This window comes from Natrix helvetica, assembly GCF_964273705.1.
Source record: "Natrix helvetica genome assembly, chromosome: 5".
Lineage (NCBI taxonomy): Eukaryota > Metazoa > Chordata > Lepidosauria > Squamata > Natricidae > Natrix > Natrix helvetica.
The window spans coordinates 32,181,273-32,206,353 of NC_138551.1; the positions used below are offsets into that span (position 1 = coordinate 32,181,273).

Below are 25,081 nucleotides of genomic sequence, written 5' to 3' on the forward strand. Positions count from 1 at the left end.
ATCAAAACTTGATACCTGCTTCAAAATTCTTGATAACCAATTATTTTTATTACTTGAGCTAATCGGCTCCATTAGCACTATCTTTACTAACCTCTCTTCCTCCATCTTAGCCAGTAATAAACAGTCTTCAACATGGCCCTTGTGCCAATCGCATGTACTCCCAATTCTGCCCTCACTACGCATGCTGGGGTTCCAGAAGACACAGCCAAGATTATCCTCAAGAACTTATTTTGAGGGATTTCCAACCCAGGCAACTTAACTAACCCCATATTTCTGCCCCATAGGTAAGTATTGGTTCAATTTTCACCTGAAAGACCTTTAACACTGGGGTTAATGAAGATGGAGTTTTCTCTAAGTTAAGTTTATTTAATTGGGCCGTCCGAGGCAGAGCCTTCTGACCTCCGGCTTTTACATATTTATTCCATTTACCATTTGTCTGGAATACTATCCCTAAGTAGTTAAATGACTGAACTTGTTCTATTCTTCTGCCATTTAAAATCCATCTCCTCATCTTTTGTTGCCTGCTAAATATCATTACCTTTGATTTCTCTATGTCAATTATCAAGCGATTCTTTATGCAATATGCTGCCAACCTCCCGAGTGACCTTCGTAGCCCCACCTGTGAGGCCGACATCAAAATTATATCATCAGCATATAACAAGAAATTTACCTGTCTTGTTCCTATACTAGGCCCATGGAGTGATATGCCTTCCAAACAATTTGGCAAGTCGTTTAATTATAAATTGAAAAGTGCTGGAGCTAAAATGCAACCTTGTCTTACGCCCTTGTTTATTGGGATTGCATTTGTTACCGATCCTATCCTGTTCACTCAAACTCTAACCTGGATTTCCATGTATAACAGTCTAATTAAATATAGCAATTTCTTTTCTATTCCCATGGCCTCTAATTTATCCCATAATATTTGTCTATTAATTGTATTGAAGGCAGCCTTTAGGTCTATAAATACCACATACAATGTTTTTTTTTCCAAAACTTAAACTTTGTTGTTAGATGGTCCCATACAAAACAATTTCCATAGTAGATCTTCCATTCCTGAAGCCTGTCTGTTCTTCAGCTAGAATGTTATCTCTCTTTATCCAATCTTCTAATTTATGCAGTAAATAGTTAGCATAATTTTTTGCTGAAATATTGAGTAAACTAATTAACCGGAAATTATCTGGGTTATCTCTAGAACCTTTTTTATGTAGTGGAATGATTATTGATGTGTGCCAGCTAGCAGGAATTTGCCCTGTTCTATTAATAAAAGTAAAGAGACCCACCAGGACAGGCACCCACTAGGTTATGTTTTCTTTAAATAACGATGCCGGGAGCGCATCCTGTCCTGGAGCTTTGTTTGACTTCAGGAAAGAAATTAAATGCACCACCTCCATGATTGACACTTCTGCCCACTGGGGTAAGACTTCATATCCCTGTTTCAGGCTAAGAGAAGATATCACGTCATCAGAACTTTCCACTACTGCTGGAGTGGCCAAATGCCTCTCCCAACCTACTGTAGTAATATTTGGGTCACTTGTTGATTTTCTATCTTTAATAATTTTTGAGACCCCCAACCAGAAGAGTGTAGGTGAGGCCAGATTTGCTGCCTGTTCTAAGCCAGCCCATAAATTATCAGTATGAGGCTTTTTTTTTCTTCGTTAGCTGCTTATATTTCTGCCTCATGGTGATATACTCCTTCTGTAATTCCATGTTTGGGCTTTTTAAGTATTTCCTAAGTGATTTCCTGAGCTGTTTTCTCCTATCTTTGCATTCGTTATCAAACTATGTTGAATGACTATGATCAGACTGGCCCTTTGGCTTAGTAGTCATGAAAAAATGCTTCAATTTATGGCATATTTCCGCAAAATATACTAAAAGCTCTTGTTCACCTGTACTATTTGAGCATATAAGCGCTAGGGTTTCCATGCATGGTGAATTCAAAAATTCGGTCACTACTTTCCCGTCAACCCTCTTCCATGTTAGCTTTCTCTCCTGGGATATTTCCAAGTTGTGGCCTATTAGTTGAATTATTTGGTTCCTTTTCCTTAAATCAGAAGAAAATACCAGGGACATCTCAATTGGAAGACGATTACTTTCAGGCCTTGGTAACGTCAAGACCGAAGTAGCCCCTGAGACTAAGCTGTGAGAAGCACAAAAGTAATTGATAGAGCTACATGCCTTGGGACCAAAAAAGGTTATGGGTACCTTCTAGCATCTGAGTACTGGCCTACAATTTGAAGGTTACAATTGTATACCATTGTTAGAAATTTCCCCCCATCTTTATTCTTTTTCCTATCTTGGGAATCCCATGATTGTTGGTTGTGTAAATAACCATCTGGAATTGTGCCGTTTTCAACAAAAGTCTCCAACGAGGGGCCAACACTGGCATTGAAACCTCCTGCCAAAATTAGAGGTGTTTTTATAATTTTTTTCCGTGTATCTAATATCTTTACCTCCAGTGCCTCCCACAGGTCGTCCATTGCTGGGTTAACATACATATTGATAAATACTATTGAGTTCCCTCCATATGCCAAATGGATTGCTTGAAAAAATAAAGGGCCAGAGTTCGAGCTGAGTTCCTTTCCATCCTAATTTGGTTTTTACCAAAATGCACCACCCTCCTGAGGCTCTTCCCTTTATAGCTACCCTCTTTACTGGTAGCTGCCAAATATTAAACCCAGGAAGCTCAATAGGAGCCTCATCACCACTAACCCAAGTCTCCTTCTATGTGATTACTTGATACCTCTTTAGAAATTTAATACAGACATCCGTACACCAACTTCCTTTCCATCCTGCCACATTCCATGAGAGGAAATGTTTTCTTGAAGAAGGTGATTGTACACTATTTCCTAGTCAGGCTTCTTGAGTAATCTCTTCCACCCATCCTTCCCCATTTGTGCTCACACACCCATTTAATCGCTTGAACTCCATAAAAGACTGTTTAGATGTCATTTCTCTGCCTGTTGTTTTCTGTCTTGCAGTTCTGTAAGCTCTATTAATCTCTGCCTCCACGATAAATGATTTTACTTGCGTCACCACTCTTATGTCGTTCCTTGATATCATTTTCGCCACTAAGGGGGACTGGGAAATTCCTTCCTGGGTACATTCCAATTTCAGTGCTCGTCCCACAGCACTTTGCACTGTTAGGTCAACTGTCTCTGGCACTGTGTGCTGTATAAATGTGGGCATCAGGATTCCTGGACTTTTAAGCTGCTGACTCTCTGAATTATATCATACCTTGAAGGGGAAAGAACAAACGACCCCAAAGGAGCAGCAGAGGAAATGGTCTGCTTCAGCAGCTTTCTCGTCTCTTGAGTTTTTTAAAGACTTCTTGCTGCTCTGTTTTGAAAGTAGAGAAAAAGTTTCTAAGCAAGCAGAGTCAAATGTCTCATCTTGCATTAAGCCAGTTGAAGGAAGTTTCACATTAGTTGCATCCAAGACCTCAACCAACATTTCCTTTGTAATGCTAGGTCTCCTCCCAATTTCAGTTGACTTGCTTTCCCTATTTGGTTTACTTTTCGAGTCAGCTTTTCCATGCACTGCAATGCTTTCCCTGGGGGCTCTCTGGATCAGCGGGCTGACTTCACTACTAGAAAAAACTCGAGTTGGTAAAATTTGGAAGAAAGCCAAGAATCCTCTCATTCGCATGAGCAGGCTTGGGAAGAGCTGTTGTTTGAACTTAAGAAGGATTCTGGAATAATTATTGCATTGCAGAAGATATTCATATGCTGCCAAATCTATTGCCCCTTATCACTCTGTGTAAGCTGCGACAGAGAGGTCGCTATCCATCTTTTTGAAGTCCATCTACTCGCATTTATCTCAAAATTATATATGTTCATAACAATCTGCTCCTTCAACAGTCACCTGCTTCACCCACCCACCCACCCCTATACCGTGGGATTTCAGTCCTCAGCAGCTCACCATCTTTTTTCCTTTCACAATTACAGTCAAAATACTGACTGCTTACTCCTTTCCTCTGTTGGTTCATTGATGATATCTGACCAGATCTTTCTGTCTGGCAACCAGTCGATATTACCTGCGGCTTGGAGCATATAAGCGCTAGGGTTTCCATACATGGTGAATTCAAAAGTTCTGTCACTACTTTCCCGTCAACCCTCTTCCATGTTAGCTTTCTCTCCTGGGCTATTTCCAAGTTGTGGCCTACTTGTTGAATTATTTGGTTCCTTTTCCTTAAATCAGAAGGAAATACCAGGGACATCTCAATTGGAAGATGATCACTTTCAGGCCTTGGTAACGTCAAGACCGAAGTAGCCCCTGAGACTAAGCTGTGAGAAACACAAAAGTAATCGATAGAGCTACATGCCTTGGGACCAAAAAAGGTTATGGGGTACCTTGATCATGGAGTCCAACTTTAAACGCACCTCTTCAAACTGGTCAAAAATGGCCAAGACTGTCTGAGAAGTGAGCATGCTGTGTCTCCTTTGTACTATTACATAGCTGTTTTTCAAGCCCTAAAACTGGTCCACTGTAGTTGTGACACTCCAATTCCAATCCTTATCCCAGCATGGAGCTGACTCACTTAAAGTTGCTGAATCATTTGTCTTCCGATTAAGCGGAAGGATTTGTGAGCCTCCCAACAGGCCTCCCAACTGACTCTCCTCGGCCTGTGCCTGCCGATCCCATTCCGGGGAAGAATCCCCAAATAGTGCCAAAACCTCACAGCTGTCTGGCTGGGGAAGAGGGGAGGATGCACGACCCACAATTGATGGAATAAGCCGACAGCATCCATCGATTCTCTGCTGCTCCTGCATTCCAGCTCCACCTTCCTTACTGCTAGGTGAGCACTGTGCCATCTTTCTTTTCTTCCCCCTGGGAGAGGCCATCCTCCCTATCAGCAAGCCTTCAAACAAATACAGAAAAAACTCTGGATAAACTTGGTGGAAGAGCTCAGCCCTTCCAAGTTAAAAGTAATGAGGGAATTTCTGAAGGAATTCAGACTGAGGAATCTCAGAGTTGGTTTAAAAGGCCCAAATTCAAAATGCCTTCATTTGGTTGACCTTCAAAGGGAGAAAAAAGGAAGGCTGAAACTGAAGACATCTCTGGAGAAGCTCAGGTCGAGTCAAGTATCTTTACATGGTTAGTCTGTGGCTTAACAGCTTCTCTTTCTCACCAAAGACCAGAGGGACATACTCCTTTCTTTCGTGGCCTTTAGTTTTTACTCTTGGTTTATGAATCCCGACTTACTTGGAATCCATGTCCTCCTATTTGAGATGATAGGCTAAACAAACTCTTTGGTTGCTTAATAGAAATGATAACAAGAAAGTAATAAAGTGATGATTAAGATAGTCCCAGAATTCTCTAGGTGTAGGATCTTGACATACTGTTCTGTGAGTATTTTCTATCTCCAGGTTTATTTTGTAAACTCTGCCAGTAGATGCAACGAGCCTTGCTCTGCTTGAGAAACTTCCATGTGGTTTAATTCCTCTTCCGCTCAGCTTTAATGTTAATGTTTTCTATGCAATCAATGATTTCTAATGTAGAGATAACTTACAAACCAGCATAGGGGACATGTACTTAAATCGGTTATTTAAAAAATGTTATCAGAAAAATCCTCGAAAGTTCTCAATAGAGAAAGCAGAAGGGTTTCCCCCCCCCCCTATTTTTACAAATATTGGATATGTCGCTAACATCATGAGTTATTTGGTTGAGTTGGGCGGCTATAGAAACAAACAAACAAATAAATAAATGGACAAAGGGGAAAACTAATCTCTCTAACCAATATATTAAAACCCTTATACTCTGGTCCGCGGACTCAACAATGTAATCACAGGCGGTCCATGAAGGCTTGAAGAAATGTTTTGCTTTAAATCTTGAGTTAAGTCTTGTGGGTGCCGTGTTCCATGATCACAAAAGTTATTTAAGGGGAATCTATGGTAAAAAAAAGTTTGAAAACCACTCTGCTATATCAAAACAGAAACTACTTCTATAATGTTCCATTCAGCTCCATCCTTTACAATCCGCACCCTGAAACTAGCATCAGCAAAGCATAAGAGCTGGTGCAGCCACTCCTTTGCATTTATTTGTGTTCCATTTCTTTTGTAGGCCATGTGCATGCAGGTCACTCACATAAATCTAGCTTCCTTGTGACACTGCGTTGTTGTTGTCGTTACTTCAGTAACTTAACTACTAGGCAAAACTCCAGGACATGAAACATGAATGGCCCAACTCTGTCTGGTTATAGTTTCTCTTATTATCCCAAGAATTACATCCATGTGGATATATGTAGGCCCAGGAGCACTGCACATTGTCTCATTCAGCTCAGGAGGAGGCTGGCTTACTTGGGGTTTATGTAATGGGCAGAAGGAAAAATTTTCAGAAAGAAGAGAAAGAACTACAACCAAGACAACAATCATATAAAATAAATCTAAGGCTGGAACTACAACCCAAGTAAGTCTCAGACAAGATAGTCGTTCTAATGAAGATAAAGGAAGAGAGGAAGTACATTCAAACTTGCAAGATGCTATTACTGTATTGTTATAATAAAAGTACTGTTAGCATTCGTGACTTTGGTTTCCTAGTCTGTTCTCTCTTTTTTTATATAACAAAAGTTTTATTGGTTTTGGGGGAAAGGGTACATAAGTGTGGGAAAAAAGTTTTGACAGCTACATCATACGGAAGGTGGTACTTCCCCGGAATCTTGCATCTCTTTCATATTTTATATATATCAAAATATCATTGTTACATTCATATTAGCAGTTATTTTACTCAATTCTTTGACATCTTCAACCATACTTTATATCACTTCTACATTTCATTATATTAGCAATTGCAATATGTTTTTAATTCATTTCTGTGACCTAAGTTTCATTGCTGTCTCCTCTCCCCTGTCTGTTGGCTGAGCCAAGGCTCCTCCCCCCTTCATGTCTTGTGTGCCGTCTCTTGTTTTACCTAGGAGGTCCTTATGTTTTCCCATGAAGGCTTCTGCCTCCACCACTGTGTTAATTCTCACTCTACCTCCCTCCCAAAAAATCAACAAGCCTTCTGGAATTAACCACCGAAACCAGATTTTTTTTCATATAGCTTTTTAGTTAGAAAGAAGAATTTCTTCCTCTTATCTCTTATTCTTTTTGGTATCTGTTTCAGAATGGTTATTTCTTTGTCCTTATATCTTAGAGGTTCCCCCCTTTGAACTCCTAGAATCTCATCTCTTGTAGTCTTTCTAAAAAACTTAACATGTATCTCCCTTGGAACATTGTGTATTCTAGCATATGCTGAATTGATTCTATATATCAGGTCAATATCCCACCCTAGCTGCTGTTTATCTCTTTTAATATAATCTGCTAGCATTGTTATCATAGTCTCTCTTAAGTCTTCACCCTCTGTTTCAGGTATATTTTGAAATCTAAGAAAAAAAGACATCCTTTCAAACTCCATTTTTTCCATGTAACTCTCAAACCCAACATTTTTTTTGTAAAGCCTTCATCTCTTCTCCCACCCCCCACAGCACCCTCCTCCAGAGCATTTATTTTTTGACTATTTTGTGAAGTCTGTTGTTGATTCTGTCTGAGTTCTTCCTTTAAGTCCACCAGCTGCTTTTTTATTTTGTCCTGTCCCTTTAAGAGTGTCTGAAACATTTTGTGGAACGTTTCTTGAGACTGCTGTTCCCCCTCGGGGGCTTTTGGTTGCAAAAAAGAGGTTAATTGCGTTTGCGGGGGAACCGGGCTTGAGACAGCAGAAGATGGAGCTGAGGCTGGTTTGGGTGGAGGCTTTTTTGCAGGCATTTCAAAGTTCAAAAAAAGTTATAGGTCTAAGCAGAAAAAATGGCGTCTGTAGGAGCACACCGTCAGGGGGGGGGCAAGAGACAGACAAAGTCCGGTGTGGGATATTGATCTTCAATACAGCTCCCCTCTGGTTAAGCTCAGTTTTTCCCAATCCAAGGAAGAGTTATACAAGGAGATTCCTCTAGGGTCACCCGGGTTTTATAATTCCAGCCCAAAAAGTTTTTCAGAGACGACAGTTCATTTGTAACGACAACAGAAATGGGGGAAGAAATGCCATTTTGGCTCAGCCCTCCCCAGGGATCGGAGAACAGTCATTTAGAAAATTTCCATTCATAGCTTTTTAGGTCAACTCACTTTCTTTCTTCCGCAATTGTTAAAAAGGATCATTACCCCATTGCTTGAAAGAAGTGAATATCAAAGGCTTTTTTCCCCCAATTTTCCCTCTCCTCCGAGAGAGAGAGATTGTGTAGAGCCGCTTTACCGAGAGGGGGGGAGAGCAAACCCCCCTCTCCAATCTTAACACTTCGCAAAGATCAAAGAGTCTTAAGGATACTGCTAATCCTCATTTACTTAGTTGTTCAAAGAAAGTAAAAAGAAAGACACCGGGGGGGGGGTTCCCCCCTCACCGCATTTCTGCTGTTGCCTTCAAGTGGAGCGTTTTCTTCTGATCTCCTCCAGACGAAAGCGTGCGTGGCAGGCACACCCCCAAAAGCCTCCCAGTGCCTAGGGCAAAGCTGGCAGCCCCCCTGCAGCCGCCACTGCTCCAGGGGGCTCCAGCAAGCCGCCCCCTTGGCAGGATGTCCCTACAAGGCATCGTGTGCCCCCCCTGGATCGGGGGGCCCCACCGGGACGGCAAGCGGCGTACAGCATGTCCGTCGTCCACAGGAACAGGAAGTAGAATCCCGTTTCCTAGTCTGTTCTCTCTTGAAGAGCTGACACATACAGAGGACAATCCACTATGAGTGAAGGGCTCTGTTGATCTGGGTAACTAGCCCAGCCTTCCAACTGCAGCCTCCCTGTTCTGCTTTTGTAATAAGGCTTCTTTCTACCTGACAGAATTCTCATTTGTAACAATGCTACCCTTTATTCTTAGGCCACACATATTGATACTCATGAATGTTTTCTCATTTCCTAAGGGCTCCTGTTTGTGCCTGATTCCAGTATGAAGCTGCGGCCTTCCCAGATGTTTAACCAATTAATAAAATATCTGTCCAACCATCCATCCATCTATCCAGAAAGAGCCTGACATGAAACATAGAATGAATGAATGAATGAATGAATGAATGATAGATAGATAAATAAATAATAATAAATAAATAAATAAATAAATAAATAAATAAATATAATAATAATAATAATAATAATAATAATAATAACAATAATAATAATAATAATAATAATAATAATAATAATAATAATAATAATAATAATAATAATAATAATAATAAATAGTTAGTCTGGATAATCTTATTTATGCTAATATTTATTTACTGCAAAATTAAACAATTTGGAAACAGAATATTCTATAGCAATCCATCTTAATTCAGGTATCTTTCCCAAATCAGTGGTTCAGAGTATTCAGATGTGTGGTTGCAAAACACTTCTGAATGTTTTACACAACCCTTACAGCTATTTTTTTGGGGGGGAGCAGAAGTCTATATATCTAGAAGTTATCCAAATTTAGGAGACTTTGATACATAAAACTTAGAGAATAGAATAAGAGAGTTGGAAGGGACCTTGGAAAAATTCTAGTCCAACCCCCCTGCTTAGGCAGGAAACCCTATACCACTTCAGACAAATGGTTATCCAACATCTTCTTAAAAACTTCCAATGTTGCAGCATTCACAACTTCTGGAAGCAAGTTGTTCTTCTGATTAATTGTTCTAACTGTCAGGAAATTGGTTCTAAGTTGCTTCTCTGCTTGATTAGTTTCCACCCATTGCTTCTTGTTCTACCCTCAGGTGCTTTGGAATAGTTTGAATCACTCTTCTTTGTGGCAGCCCCTGAGATATTGGAACACTGCTATCATGTCTCCCCTACTCCTCCTTTTCATTAAACTAGATGTGCCCAGTTGCTGCAACCATTCTTCATATGTTTTAGTCTCCAGTCCCCTAATCATCTTTGTTGCTCTTCTCTACACTCTTTCTAGAGTCTCCACATCTTTTTTACATCATGGCGACCAAAACTGAATGCAGTATTCCAAGTGTGGCCTTACCAAGGCATTATAAAATGGTATTAACACTTAAGTGACTCTTCATGACTTTCAAAAAAATGAAAGTTTTCAAGTTAAATTATACTTCTAAGCATGCACAGGAAATAGTACATTATTCAGACTTAAGTTCTTAAATAGGTTATGTATTTTGCTTTCTTTTTTAAAAAGAGAATGTGACCCTGCAGATAGTAAGTTTCTCTGTATCATATTACACTGGCTGAAAGATTCGCCCTTTTAAATATTATGATCTAAATATTGTCTTGTAAATGTTATCATTTGGAACAAAATAAAATAAAAATACTTCTTTGCAATTCAGAAGAATTTCTTGAAACACAGAGCACATTTTAAAATGAACAGAACTTCAAAAACCAGCTTTTATGTGAAAGAACCAATAGTACATTACTGCAGTTTATTGTTATTCAACAAGAATAACTGGGAGAAAAACCCAATTTTAGTAAGAAATAAGAATATATGATTTTGTTAGATTAGAAAATCACTATTGTAATGGAATTATAGTTGGAACATGCATACAGAAAGTTATCAAATTTTTTTCCAAGAAAAATCATTTTGAACCAATAGGAATGTGGTGAAATCCAAGGACACATGAAATAGACTGTTGGATTTTCTATGGAAGTATAACATTTGGAGTCCAGAAGATTGTACTGGAAATGTACTGTTTCTTCAAATATGTATGTTACATGGTAGACTTGTCCATATTTACTAAAAATATATCACATTAGAATTTTTTTCAAAAGTCATATTTGATTTTATTTACAGATTACTTGGGTCTTTTGAAAGCCTACACTGATTTCTTCATAAAATTTGGTCAACCCACTCTCTCTAGTTTTATCTATGAACTCAAAAAGCAAACTGAAGCATCTGAAACAATGTGTTCATATTATAAAAGGAATATCTTGTTTTTTCAGATAAGACGAAATAAAAGATGATGGAAATGTGTAAGTAACATCCATGTATCTGTATATCTGTGAGAGAATAGTATGGGAAGTGCTCAAGTTTACAAATGAATATAAACAATCTTATTTCTTTGGTAAAACCAGGGATGTCTGCAGAAGCAGGGTACAGTTTCTAGACTGGAAAAATAACTTTGTTACCTGAGATGAAACGGTCTCCTTTTGTCACTCAGTGAACAAACAGATTTTGAATTGAAGAAAAGGGAAAAGGGAAATATGAACCAGAAAGAAAGAGAGAGAGAGAGAGAGAGAGAGAGAGAGAGAGAGAGAGAGAGAGAGAGAAGACAGATAATGATAGATAGCTATTTATGTCTATCTGTGTCTATGTATAGTTAAGCACGAATGTCACATGATCACAATTTGTGTGCTTGGCAACCATCTCACATTTAAAATATAGCATCCCACAGTCACACAATCACCACTTTTTTAACAGTCAGTGCCAGCTTCCAAGAAGCAAAGTCAATGGAAAAGGTAGCAGATAGGTTGCAAATGGCAATCTTACGACTGTAGGACGTTGTGTCCATGCAGGATTTGTCTTAACACCAACTGGAACTGCTGCAACTGCCATTGTAACTTGGCACAATCATGTGACATTGTGCTTTATGTGGTTATCATTTAACAAAGGAATTGATAGTCCAAATTGCCATAGTTGATCAAGGAGTAGCTATATGAATAATGCAATAGATTAGCATGTTTAAAAACTATTTATAAAATTTTCACTGATAAATATTTTCATTTTACTTTACACATTTGGTCATGTAATGCATACATTTTGATTTCATTTCTATATATTCATAAATCGATTCATTCAAAATAACCCTTAAAACACTGGCAAAATTTAGTCTACTATGCATACACTTGCAGGAAAACTGGGCATAAAATGAAATTTAGTTATGTAATTTATGCAAGGTGTATATTTAATACTGCCTATCTGCATGCCTTTCTCTTCTAGCAAATGAAACTAAGCCCACATCAGCACCTCCAGAATATTCAGGCCCAGCTTATTCACAGCCACAAGTTCAATATCCTCTGTATGGAGCAGCCGTTCCAGGTAATAATAATCTTTATTATACCCTGTTTCCCTGAAAATAAGACCTCCCTGGATAATAAGCCCAATCAAGCTTTGAGTGCATGTGCTAAAATAAGTCTTCCCCTGAAAATAAGCCCTCCCCAAAAATCTTGCAACACAACAGCAGCCATGAGGTGACCATGCTCACTGCCTCCTGCACTTCAAAAATAATAAGACCTCCCAAAAAATAAGGCCAAGTGCTTATTTCAGGGATCAAAAGAAAATAATACACTGTCTTATTTTTGGGAAAATATTTTTGGGAAATAGTCACTGATCAGAATTTGGCGAGTTAACAGAAATAAAGTAACAAAACAGTTTCTATTTCAAATAAGTAAAAGAAAAACCCACAAAATTGTAAGTCATTGAAAGAATTTGGGTATTGTACTATTGTATATTATTTATCCTACACTATGTAAATTTACAGGCTCTGGTCATATTTCAAAAAAACAAAATTGTAGCAATCTGAGCTATTCTAGGAAGGTCACCAAGGTTGTATAGGAGCCCTTTTGCTGCAGTGGTTAGAATGCAGTATTGTAGCCTGAGTCTACCCACAGCCAGGAGTTGGATCCTGATCAGCTCAAGGTTGAATTAGCCTTTCATTCTTCTGAGGTTGGTTAAATGAAGACCCAGATTGTTGGGCAATACGCTGACATTGTAAATATCTCAGAGAGTGCCGCAAAGCACCATGGAGCAGAATATAAGTCTAAGTGCTATTGCTATAGTGTCTTATTCTATTGTAGTTGATGTAGATAATCAGGGCATACAGAGTGTAGTTTATATAAAATAAACATACATTCGTTCTTCCATGCTTTTCCTAAAGTCATTTTACACTCACTTCAATCCCTTAAGACCATAAGCTGAGACAATTCTTGCTCTAAAAGACTTAGGTGAATTGATGTTTTTGTTATTTAGCTATGTTTCCTAGTAGCATTGGGAAATTCATTTATGTGATTCAATTTGATATGTCTGATTCTGGCCACCATATAGAAACATTATAATAAGTAACAAACAACAAATCCAAAGTGGGACAAATTAAAAAGAAGAACCAGATGGTAAACCCCTCACATATTCCCAAACATTCCACCAACGTCTAACATCTAGGAAGCCTTAGCCAGACCCTTGATCTGTTCAGAAATGTAAAGACACTTTTTACCTGACAGATCCCTGCTACAGTTTTAAACATAAAGTGTGACTGGTTTCCATCCCCGGATGTAATAAACCTTCTTGCTTAAAATTTATGGTCACAAATAATAGGGGGGGGGGACTGCTTTTCAGAACTTTGGAGCAGGCGTAGACACAGATGTTACCCCATAGGGCCCTACTTAAAGAAGCCATATGATCCTAGGAAAATGAGAGTTTTGAGTTAAGGAGGCACAAACAGAGAATGAGAAGGTGTTTCAGAGCAGGTATGGGTCCATGATAAGAGCCTCATCTCAAATGCACTTTGCCTGGAATTGGGCAGCTACTCTGTGAGCCCAGGAAAAATACAGCTACTTTAAGAAACTGATAAAAAGAGTACATATTTGTCAATCTACACTTCAAAAATCCTTTCTCTACTAAACATCTTTCAGAAAAAAAATAACATGATCACTTATTGGGGACTATGCAAAGTGTTAGTTTGACATGCATGCAGCTCCTCCTTTTAAAGCAATTGCTTCTTTGCTGTTCTGTGTGCATGCAAAGATAGTACTTATGCAGAGTACTATCTCCAGATACATTGTGCACAGGAAGAGTTTCAATGCAATTGCATAACAAGGCTGGCTCAGTGGTTCAAAGAGAGGTGCTTCTGAAAGACAACATTTTGAATGTGTGCACAGTAGGACCATGCAATGCTTTGAACTGGATCATAGAACGGTGTGTTGAAAGACGCAGGGGCACAATGACTATATTTGTCTGCATCTCTGTAAAACAGCTGAATTGTGATCCTAGGAAAAGACGTAATTGCTTTAAGGCATTGCAGACAGGTGCTATGTTCACACTCCAAAACATCTTTTGGGAATTGAAGCCAAAGCATCGCACATCTCTATTAATTAAACTCTGAGTTATTTTCAAATGTTCCAGCTGGTGCCATTACCTGGCTGATTTCATTTGCATTTGAAGCAGACTCATGCCTAGTTAGTAGTGAGTGGGACACTACTGTACATGGGAATATCAGAACTGTATGCTAGACAAGAAAGGAGAAACAGAAAAACCGACACGGAAAAAGTCAATAGGAAACCACTGTGATATTGCTGTCAAGTAAATGTCATGGTTATGTTTGTGAAGTCACTAGGAATTGAACTCAACTTAATGGCATATAATTTAAACCCTAAAGAGTTCAATCTTTTGGAGATCTCCAATACAAATGACAACATGAATTGAGGAAAGCTAAGGCTCATGAAGAAAGGCTTGTCACAACAGTAAAAAATAACAAAAAAGCTTCTTCCAACATGTTAAAAACAAGAAAAAAGTTAAGGAAACAATTGGTCCATTGCTGGTAGAAAGTGGCAAGAAGGTGACAAGCAACAGGGAGAAAGCAGAACTATTTAACTCATTTTTTGCATCTGTCTTTACACAAAGGGAAAAAACAGTTCAACCTATCAAAAACATCACCACAAAAATCAGATTAGGAACACAAGTTGATATATGGAAGAAAATGGTAAGTGAGCACCTGTCTACCCTAGATGAGTTCAAATCACCAGGCCCGGATGGATTACACCCCAGGATTCTGAAGGAACTGGCAGATGAGATCTCAGAACCACTTAACTATATCTTTCAGAGATCCTGGAGCACCTGGGAATTGCCAAAGAACTAGAAAAGAACTGATTTTTATTTTATTTATTCTTCGCATTTCTAAACCGCCCCCTCTCCCAAAAAGGGACTCGGGGCGGTGTACAGTCCACACAACACATAACAAATAATAAGTACAAATATAAATATAAATATACATATACACATGGAGGAGGTTAAAAATTAAAAGAACTGTATAGAAGAATAAAATATGGCTCTAAAAGCCCTAAAATCAATTAGATTTAAAACACTACCCTTAAAGTAACCAGTTGAGAGTATACTTCCAGGAGGTAACAGTTGTAACAATTATAATTATGCCAGGCCAGCTAATCGAAACAGGTGAGTCTTCAATTTTTGTCAGAAGGAGCGGAATTCCATGGTGGTTCTAATGTCGGGGGGGAGGTCATTCCAGAGGGTTGGACCCATCACAGAGAAGGCCCTATTCCTTGGCGCCGCCCGCTGGCATTGCCTAGTGGACGGCACCTGGAGAAGGCCCTCCCTGTGAGAGCGGATTGGCCACAGGGATGTATGTGGGAGGATGCGATCCCGCAAGTAACTAGGTCCTGTGCCATGGAGCGCTTTAAAGATAGTAATCAGGACCTTGAAACGCACCCAAAAAACCACAGGCAGCCAGTGCAGCTCGCGCAGGAGCGGTGTTACGTGGGAGTATCTAGAACTTCCCATGACAACCCGCGCGGCCGCGTTCTGGACTAGCTGTAGTCTCCGGGCGCGTCCCAAGGGAAGCCCCATGTAGAGAGCATTACAGTAGTCTAGGCGAGACGTCACCAGCGCATGAGTGACTGTGCGTAGGGCATCCCGGTCCAGTAGGGGGCGTAATTGGCGCACCAGGCGAACCTGGTGGAACGCCCCCCTTGCCACGGCTGCCACATGGTCATCCATTGACAGCCGGGTATCTAGGAGGACGCCCAAATTGCGCACCCGTTCCACAGGGGGCAATTGCTCATCCCCTATGGCCAGCGATGGGGTCAGCTGGCTGAACCGAGGTGCCGGTAGCCACAGCCACTCAGTCTTGGAGGGGTTGAGTTTGAGTCTGTTGTCCCCCATCCAGACCCCGACGGCTTCCAAACACCGGGACATCACTTCGACAGCCTCGTTGGGGTGGTTTGGGGTTGAAATGTACAGCTGTGTATCATCAGCGTACAGATGGTATTCAACCCCAAAACCACGGATGATCTCGCCCAGCGGCTTCACATATGCATTGAACAGGAGGGGTGAGAGGACCGACCCCTGCAGCACCCCACAAGAGAGTGGCCTCGGGGTCGATCTCTGCCCCCCTGTCAACACATATTGCATCCGGCCGGACGAACCACCGTAGAACGGTGCCTCCGACTCCCATCCCCTCCAGCCGGCGCAGTAGGATACCATGGTCGATGGTATCAAAAGCCGCTGAGAGATCTAATAGGACCAGGATAGAGGAACAACCTCTATCTCTGGCCCTCCAGAGATCATGAAACAATGCGACCAAGGCTGTCTCTGTGCTGTGCCCGGGTCGGAAGCCGGACTGGCGTGGGTCTAGATAGTCTGATTCATCGAGGTGACGTGGAAACTGCTGCGCCACCACATTCTCAACAACCTTCGCCAAAAAGGGAAGGTTGGAGACTGGACGATAATTAGCTAGCTCCATTGGGTCAAGTGAAGGCCTCTTGAGTAAGGGCCTCACCACCGCCTCTTTCAAGACAGTTGGTAAGGATCCCTCACCCAATGAGGCATTCACCAGGCCCAAAAGCCAGCCTCGTTTCACCTCCCAGGATGCCAGTACCAGCCAGGAGGGACACGGGTCCAATGAACATGTGGTGGGTCGTAGCTGTCCACGCAACCTGTCTAAATCCTCGGGGGCAACAGAGTCAAACCCCTCCCAGAGTGGACTCACAAGACTCGCTGTTGACGGCCCGTCCAGACCACTGGAGGGGGCCCATCCGCTTCAGATCTGAGCGACTTTATTCTGCAGATATTCTCCAAACTCCTCTGCTCTTCCCTGTAAGGGTGCCCCCTGCGTCTCTTGTACCAAGAGGGAGCGGGTCACCCTAAACAGAGCGGCAGGGCGGTTATCCGCAGATGCAATAAGAGCGGCACAGTGTCTACGTTTGGCCGCTCTCAATGCCACAAGGTAGGTCCGTAAATAGGCTCTTACCTGTGTTTGATCAGACTCGGAGCGTGAGGACCTCCACCTGCTCTCTAGACGTCTCCTATGGCGCTTCATCACCCTCAACTCCTCAGTATACCAAGTAGCCCGGGTGGGTCGCTGCCGTAGGAGAGGTCGCAAAGGCGCAACCCGGTCCAAGGCCCCAGCCGTCGCCCTATTCCAGGCGGCCACTAGGTCCTCCGACCGAGCGCGGGTCAGGGCTACAGGTAGTGGCCCAAGCTCCGTCTGGAACCTATCTGGTTCCATCAGGTGCTTGGGGCGGTACCAGTTTGGACAAACTGGCTCCGCCTCCTCGCGGTGGGGGGTAGCGCCAGGGAAGTCTAGTCGGATGTGGTTCCCATCTTCAAAAAGGGGAAAAAATAGATCCAGGAAACTCAGACGTATCAGCCTGACCTCAATACCAGGAAAGATTCTGGAAAAGATAATCAAGGAACAAATTAGTGAACACCTAGAAGTAAACAAAGTAATAGCCAAAAGCCAACATGGGTTTGTCAAAAACAGATCATGCCAGACTAATCTTATTGCATTCTTTGACAAAGTGACAAAATTAGTGGACCAGAGGAATGCTGTTCATATAATTTACTTGGACTTCAGTAAGGCATTTGATAAAGTAGACCATAACCTACTACTAGATAAAGTGGAAAAATGTGGGTTAGACACCACCAGATGGATTCGTAACTGGCTGATCAATCGCACTCAACATGTAGTCCTCAATGGAACTGCATTTACATAGAGGGAAGTATGCAGTGGAGTACCCCAAGGCTCTGTTTTGGGCCCAGTACTCTTCAACATCTTCATCAATGATTTGGATGAGGGAATAAATGGAGAACTCATCAAATTTGCAGATGACACCAAACTGGCAGGAATAGCCAACACTCCAGAAGATAGGCTTAAGATGCAGAAGGATCTTGACAAACTTGAACATTGGGCACTATCTAATCAAATGAAATTCAATGGTGAAAAGAGTAAGGTTCTACATTTAGGCAACAAAAACGAAATGTACAGGTACAGTATAGGTGTACTTGCTCAATAGTAGTAACTGTGAAAGGGATCTTGGAGTCCTAGTGGACAACCATTTAAATATGAGCCAGCAGTGTGCAGCAGCTGCCAAAAAAGCCAACACAGTTCTAGGCTACATAAACAGAGGGATAGAATCACGGTCATGTAAAGTATTAATACCACTTTATAATGCCTTGGTAAGCCACACTTGGAATACTGCTTTCAGTTTTGGTCGCCATGATGTAAAAAAGATGTGGAGACGCTAGAAAGAGTGCAGAGACGAGCAACAAAGATGATTAGGGGCCTGGAGACTAAAACATATGAAGAACGGTTGCAGGAACTGGGTATGTCTAGTTTAATGAAAAGGAGGAGTAGGGGAGACATGATAGCAGTGTTCCAATATGTCAGGGGCTGCCACAAAGAAGAGGGAGTCAAACTTCTCCATGCCAACTGAGGGTAGAACAAGAAGCAATGGGGTGAAACTAATCAAGGAGAGAAGCAACTTAGAACTGAGGAGAAATTTCCTGACAGTGAGAACAATTAATCAGTGGAACAGAAGTTGCCTGCAGAAGTTGTGAATGCCCCAACACTGGAAGTCTTTAAGGAGATGTTGGATAGGCTTTTGTCTGAAACGGTGTAGGGTTTCTTGCCTAGGCCGAGGGTTGGACTAGAAGACCTCCAAGGTCCCTTCCAACTCTGCTATTGTATTGTATAGAATTGTAACAATAAGGTATTTGTGAAAATATTTGGTGCAGTTCTGTTGAAATTTTCTTTCATATTTCATCAACCAAGTCCTTTACACCCTCTAGTGGATATTTTGCCCTTTGTTGAAATAAAAGTTTGAGTGCTTCATTCTAGATACATATATTCCCAGTAGTGCAGCTGGTTTAATTTTATTGTTAACTTAGCATCAACAATACCTTATATAATGTAGAATTATACTGTGCTTCATTGATATTTATGAAATGACTCCGCCAAAGTATATCCAGATACTACAGGTCTTTAGAATAAGGCTTTCAGCAGTCTGAAATTCAAAATAGCTGTCTGAGGGTTTTTTATTTTCTTATTTTCTTAGTTCAAGCAAATCCACCTCCAGCCATCATATGGATGCCGCCACCACCTCAGATCCCTAAGTGCCCTCGTGGATTGGAATATTTCAGTCAGGTATATTGCACTTATTTTCAGTTTATTCTCTTGCTCCTTTGTAGAGAAACATGGGATCCCACAAATGTCTTAGTCACCAGTAATTTGTGAAACTAATTTTTGAACTAGGGAGCATATAGGGAGTCTTCAACAAACAACGGTTTGTTTAGTGATCGTTTGAAGTTACAACAGCACTGAAAAAAGGGACTTATGACCATTTTTCACTCTTGAGACCATTGCAGTATCTCCATGGACACGTGATCAAAATTCAGATGCTTGGCAACTGACTCACGTTTATGGCAGGGCCAGGGTCCAGAGATGATGTGATCATCTTTTTCAAAATTCTGACAAATCCAGTGGGAAGCCAGATTCACTTAACAATCATGTCCCTAACTTAATAAGTGGTGGGATTCATTTAACAACGGTGGCAAGAAAGGTTGTAAAATGGGACAAAACTCACTTAACAAATGTTTTACTTAGCAACACCAGAAACTTTGGGCTCATCTTTGGTCGTAGGTCAAAAGACAATCTGTGTTCACTCTGGAAGAATCTTCTCCATCAAGTATTTTTGCTGTGCAAAAATACATTTTTCTATTAAATTGCCCATCTACTTTCTTTAAAACATTAAGTATATCCCAATCCTCTAAGGTTCAAGCAATATTTTACAGATGCTGATGGATTTTGTGAGTAAAATGTCTCTCCAGACTAAAGCACATTTGGGCTTGGCAGATAATGGCTCTTCACTTAAAAAGAAATCTGTAATGGATTGTTTTTATTGAAAATTGTTGTTTTTGTACCCCCAAGCAATAAAAATAAATAATATTAATGAGTAGTAACATTTCTAAGTACGTACACATGATCAATTTGCCTACTCAGTTGTACAGGCAGTTGCAACAGGAGCAACTAGCAGTTTAAACCTGTGTGCAGTGGAAGAGCATTTCCGATTAACAACAGACCTGGAAAAACAATCTCTTTTAGCAAAGATTGGTGGATTATCTCCTGGCACAATAATTATTGTTTAAATCGCCCACAGTGTTCAGAATTCCTTTGAGGATGCATTGTAGAAAATTCAGAGGATAAGTTAAATTATGCTCAGGACAAGCACTGGAAGTGGGTGAAGTCAGAGTATTGAGATCCTATCGTTAGTCAGAGATACCAGGTTCTGATACCCAAGTTCTAACTTCTCTTCCATGAATGCTTGCAGTTTTCATATTTTTGATACATACCTTCAAGAATTTATTTAAATATAACAAATATGAAACAGCAACTAGATAATCCAGAAATATGCTGACATGTTTCACCATCCATGTATTATGTAATCTGAATAAATAATACCAATAAAATGGCAATGTTAATGCTTTTGAAAATATTTATAGTCATAGGAATATCAGTCATTTAATGTTTGTAAATATTTCTTCAGATTTAATTCTTGTCTCTTATTTATTTTTTATGATGGCAACAGCTTGATCAGATAACAGTTGAACAGCAGATTGAGCTCATGGAAAGTATGTATGTTGCTTTATTACTTCAATAATTTCTGGGGATTAGAAAAATGTACAGTTTTGTAAATCTGAAATGTTTATTCATTGATATTATTTATTGACTCTGCACTCTGTAGATGATCTACAATGATACTTAGCCAATACATTATTTGGGGTCTTACAATTATTTGGGCATCAAATTGGGGAAGAGTGTATGGTAAAATTGCTTTTTGTTTTTTTAAAGTTCATTTATAAATATCCCACAGTCACGCAAATGTGATGGAGACTATAAAAATGTGATAAATAAATAAATAAAAATAAACGTGTGAATGAAAACTTGTTAGATGCTGGGAGAGAGCAGTAAGGATGTGACAATCAACATGGCAATTTATTTTCATTTATTAAATTTCTAAACCACCCATCTCCATCCCCAAGGAATTCTGACCAGTGTATAAATAAAAACATTAAAACATAAAAATGGCATATAAATTTTAAAAAGAGGCAAGACAGATTAAAATTCAATAATAACATTAAGTGAAAAGCAGGGGAAAAACTTTTAGGGCACTAACCAGCCCCATGGTTGAATGTTCCTCTCTGTGTCCCAAGCAAATCCACAGAATCATGTTTTCTCATCTTTTCGAAAGGCCAGGAAAGTGGGAGTCTGCCTCATACCTCAGTGGGAAGAAATGTTCCAGCGGATGAGACAAATGTCAGATCTGGAAGCCATCTTTTACATTTGGGCCTTCACATTTTCTACTGTGGGAAAATGGGAGGGGGGTTATATAGTGTGTGGGTGATACATAATCAAAATAACATTCTTTCTCAGAAAGTCAATGCCATCTTGCCCTGCAGCTGTGATAAGGTAACATCTTCAGTTTTGGATGGTGCATGATTGGATCATATGATGGACATGAGGGTGCTGGGCAGGAACTTGAACTTTCATTTGGGTGGGGAAAACTTGGAAACTTTCAGATTTGGATTTTCCCAGATGTGCCAATGTGACATCTCTAATAAAATGGAACTTTGAGGAAACTCAAGCGTTGGAGTCTTCTTTCATTACGGGTGTTAGTTGGAACCTTGACAGAGAAGAGGCAGAGAAAATGGCAGAGAAGGCTATCTTCCTAGATCCCACCAGTCAGAATTTTTTGACTCATGGGATCCACAAAATACCTTCCTTCCTTGACCAGATGGAACTGGCTGATGAAATTGGATGTTGCCATACTGTATTCATGAGTTACGGAACTGAATATTGGAGTCTGAATCTGGTTTCTCTTTTTTCTCGGTTCCTATTAATGATAAGCATCTAGATTCACTTTTAATTGTAATGTTTTTGCTTCTTTTCCAGTGATAAGTGGCTTTGAAACGTGTAATAAGTACGAAGTAAAAAATGCCATGGGGCATTGGATATACTTTGCTGCTGAAGAAAATGATGACTACAACCTGAATTGTTATGGCCCTTTGAGATCGTTTACCATAAAACTCTTTGACAGTACAAACCAACCAGTGATGCAATTGTCAAGAGAGTTCCATTGCTCCAGTTGCTGCTGTCCTTGTATTTGTTGCCTGCAAGAGGTAAGCAGCTTTTTTCCCTTCCTGTGCCCAACTTTTGATTCTTTCTATTAAATCGGTTTATTTATCATCAAGAGAACAGCTGTTGTGAATTCCTTCTAGTGCAACTTCCAACAACCTGGCAAGTCAGTTGTGTCTTTCTCTACATGTTTTAGAGTATTTCAAAGGATTGATTTTACAGCTTTGTTTCAATTGGGAAGCCTTCTAACAACTAGATAGACCAAATATTTACAAAAGCATTTGCAAGCTTTTGAATTTCCAGAAACTTATCATCAGGAAAGATCATTAAAATTTCAGGAAGAAAGACATTGCAGAAGGGGAGGGGGTGTAGCTAATGTTATACTCTTTCATGAGAATAATTGTGAGGCAAGGACATTGCAGAATTACCAGAAAAACAAATAGTATTCTGTTACCAAGCAATAATGAGTGCCCTCCTTCATTTGTGGAAAAATTAAATTCAGCGACTAATGGTTGTAACGGTAATTAACAGATCCTTTTATTGTGTAAGAGCAGGACCTTTCTTTGTTCTGAAACTACATTATGATTTTCAAGTCATAGTTACAGCTCTCTTAAGTTTATTTCCACCTGAACACAAATTTATCATGTTCCAAGCAACCATTTTGCCTTAAAGCATGACTCTCATCAACTGATAGGCAAAAGGATACCTGTTATACCAGACTATATATGACAAGTACAAATATTAACATAACACAGAAAGAATAAAACTATTTTTAAAATAAAACTGGTGAGATAATCGAATTCCTTGAGTGCATCAGAGGTGTGTTATTACTGCCAAAAAAGCCAACGCAGACTGCCCCAATGGAGAAATAGCATCAAGCTCACAGGAAGAGATAGTTGTTCTATACTGCACCAGTGAGCCCATATTTGGAATATTGTGTCCAGTTCTGGTTTCTGATATAAATAGATGCTGAGGATTTAGAAAGAGTGCAGCATAGAGCAACAAAGATGAGGATGCTGTCTAGAGGTTAAATTATATGATGAATAGCTAAGCAAACTAGGTATATTTAATCTAACAACCAGAAGGTTTGGAGGAGACATAATAGCAATAGCAACTTGAAAGGCTGTCACAAGAAAGAGAGTATTTATTTACAATAATACAATAGTAGAGTTGGAAGGGACCTTGGAGGTCTTCTAGTCCAACCCCCTGCCTAGGCAGGAAACCCTATACCATTTCAGATGGCTATCCAACATCTTCTTAAAGACTTCCAGTGTTGGGGCATTCACAACTTCTGCAGGCAAGCTGTTCCACTGATTAATTGTTCTAACTGTCAGGAAGTTTCTCCTCAGTTCTAAGTTGCTTCTCTCCTTGATTAGTTTCCACCCATTGCTTCTTGTTCTACCCTCAGGGGCCTTGGAGAATAGTTTGACTCCCTCTTCTTTGTGGCAACCCCTGAGATATTGGAACACTGCTATCATGTCTCCCCTAGTCCTTCTTTCTCTTAAGCTAAACATACCCAGTTCCTGCAACCGTTGTTCAGCCTAGAATTGTGTTGGCTTTTTTGGCAGCTGCTGCACACTGCTGGCTCATATTTAAATGGTTGTCCACTAGAACTCCAAGATCCCTCTCACAGTTACTACTATTGAGCATGGTACCACCTATACTGTACCTGTGCATTCCGTTTTTGTTGCCTAAATGTAGAACCTTACTCTTTTCACCATTGAATTTCATTTTATTAGCTAGTGCCCAATGTTCAAGTTTGTCAAGATCCTTCTGTACCTTCAGCCTATCTTCTGGAGTGTTGGCTATTTCTGCCAGCTTGGTGTCATCTGCAAATTTGATGAGTTCCCCATTTATTCCCTCATCCAAATCATTGATGAAGATGTTGAAGAGTACTGGGCCTAAAACAGAGCCTTGGGGTACTCCACTGCATACTTCCCTCCATGTAGATGCAGTTCCATTGAGGACTACACGTTGAGTGTTGTTGGTCAGCCAGTTACCAATCCATCTGGTGGTGATGCTGTCTAACCCACATTCTTCTACTTTATCTAGTAGTAGGTTATGGTCTACCTTATCAAAAGCCTTACTGAAGTCCAAGTAAACTATATCAACGGCATTCCTCTGGTCCACTAATTTTGTCACATTATCAAAGAATGCAATAAGATTAGTCTGGCATGATCTGTTTTTGACAAATCCATGTTGACTTTTGGCAATTACTTTGTTTGCTTCTAGGTGTTCGCAAATTCGTTGCTTGATTATTTTTTCCAGAATCTTTCCTGGTATTGAGGTCAGGCTGATAGGTCTGTAGTTTCCTGGATCTTTTTGAAGATGGGAATCACATCAGCTCTTTTCCAGTCCTCTGGTAGTTCCCCGGTGTTCCAGGATCTCTGAAAGATATAATTTAGTGGTTCTGAGATCTCGTCTGCTAGTTCCTTCAGAACCCTGGGGTGTAATCCATCTGGTCCTGGTGATTTGAACTCATCTAGGGTAGACAGGTGCTCACTTACCATTTTCTTCCCTATTTCATTTATTTATGCTCCATTGCACCTGAGAGTAGGACAAGATGCAATGGATAGGGAGATATCTAAAATGCAAAAAAAGAAGAAATTTCCTGAGAGTTAACATGATTAATCAGTGGAACAGCTTGTTCCCCAGAGTTTTAAGTGCTCCGTCGCTGGAAGTTTTCAAGAAAAGATTAGACAACCATTTGTCTGGTCCTCAACTTACGATCATAATTGAGCCCCAAATTGATGAAAAACTTGTTAAGTGAGTTTTGCACCATTTTATGGCTTTTCTTGCCACATGTGTTAAGTGAATCACTGCAGTTGTTAAACTAATAACATGGTTGTTAAGTGGTTTCCCCATTGACTTTTGCTTGTCAAAAGATCACAAAAGATAATCATATGGCCCGAGGACATTGCAACCATCATAAATATGAACCAGCAATCAAGCATCCAAATATAAATCTTGTGCTATGGGGATGCTGCAATGGTCTTAAGTGTAAAA

General features: G+C 40.2%; 1 protein-coding gene across 1 annotated transcript in view; it reads left to right on the forward strand.

Annotated features, from left to right (window-relative positions):
* The window catches only part of LOC309392524 (phospholipid scramblase 1-like), a 39,290-nt gene that overhangs the window by 8,791 nt on the left and 5,418 nt on the right, over nt 1–25,081 (forward strand). The window contains exons 2-6 of the mRNA XM_081953841.1: nt 10,878–10,907; nt 11,875–11,973; nt 18,999–19,087; nt 20,529–20,571; nt 21,893–22,119. Of these exons, the coding sequence (XP_081809967.1) occupies nt 10,895–10,907; nt 11,875–11,973; nt 18,999–19,087; nt 20,529–20,571; nt 21,893–22,119 (471 nt within the window). The 5' untranslated portion in view covers nt 10,878–10,894. The remainder of the gene's footprint in view (nt 1–10,877; nt 10,908–11,874; nt 11,974–18,998; nt 19,088–20,528; nt 20,572–21,892; nt 22,120–25,081) is intronic.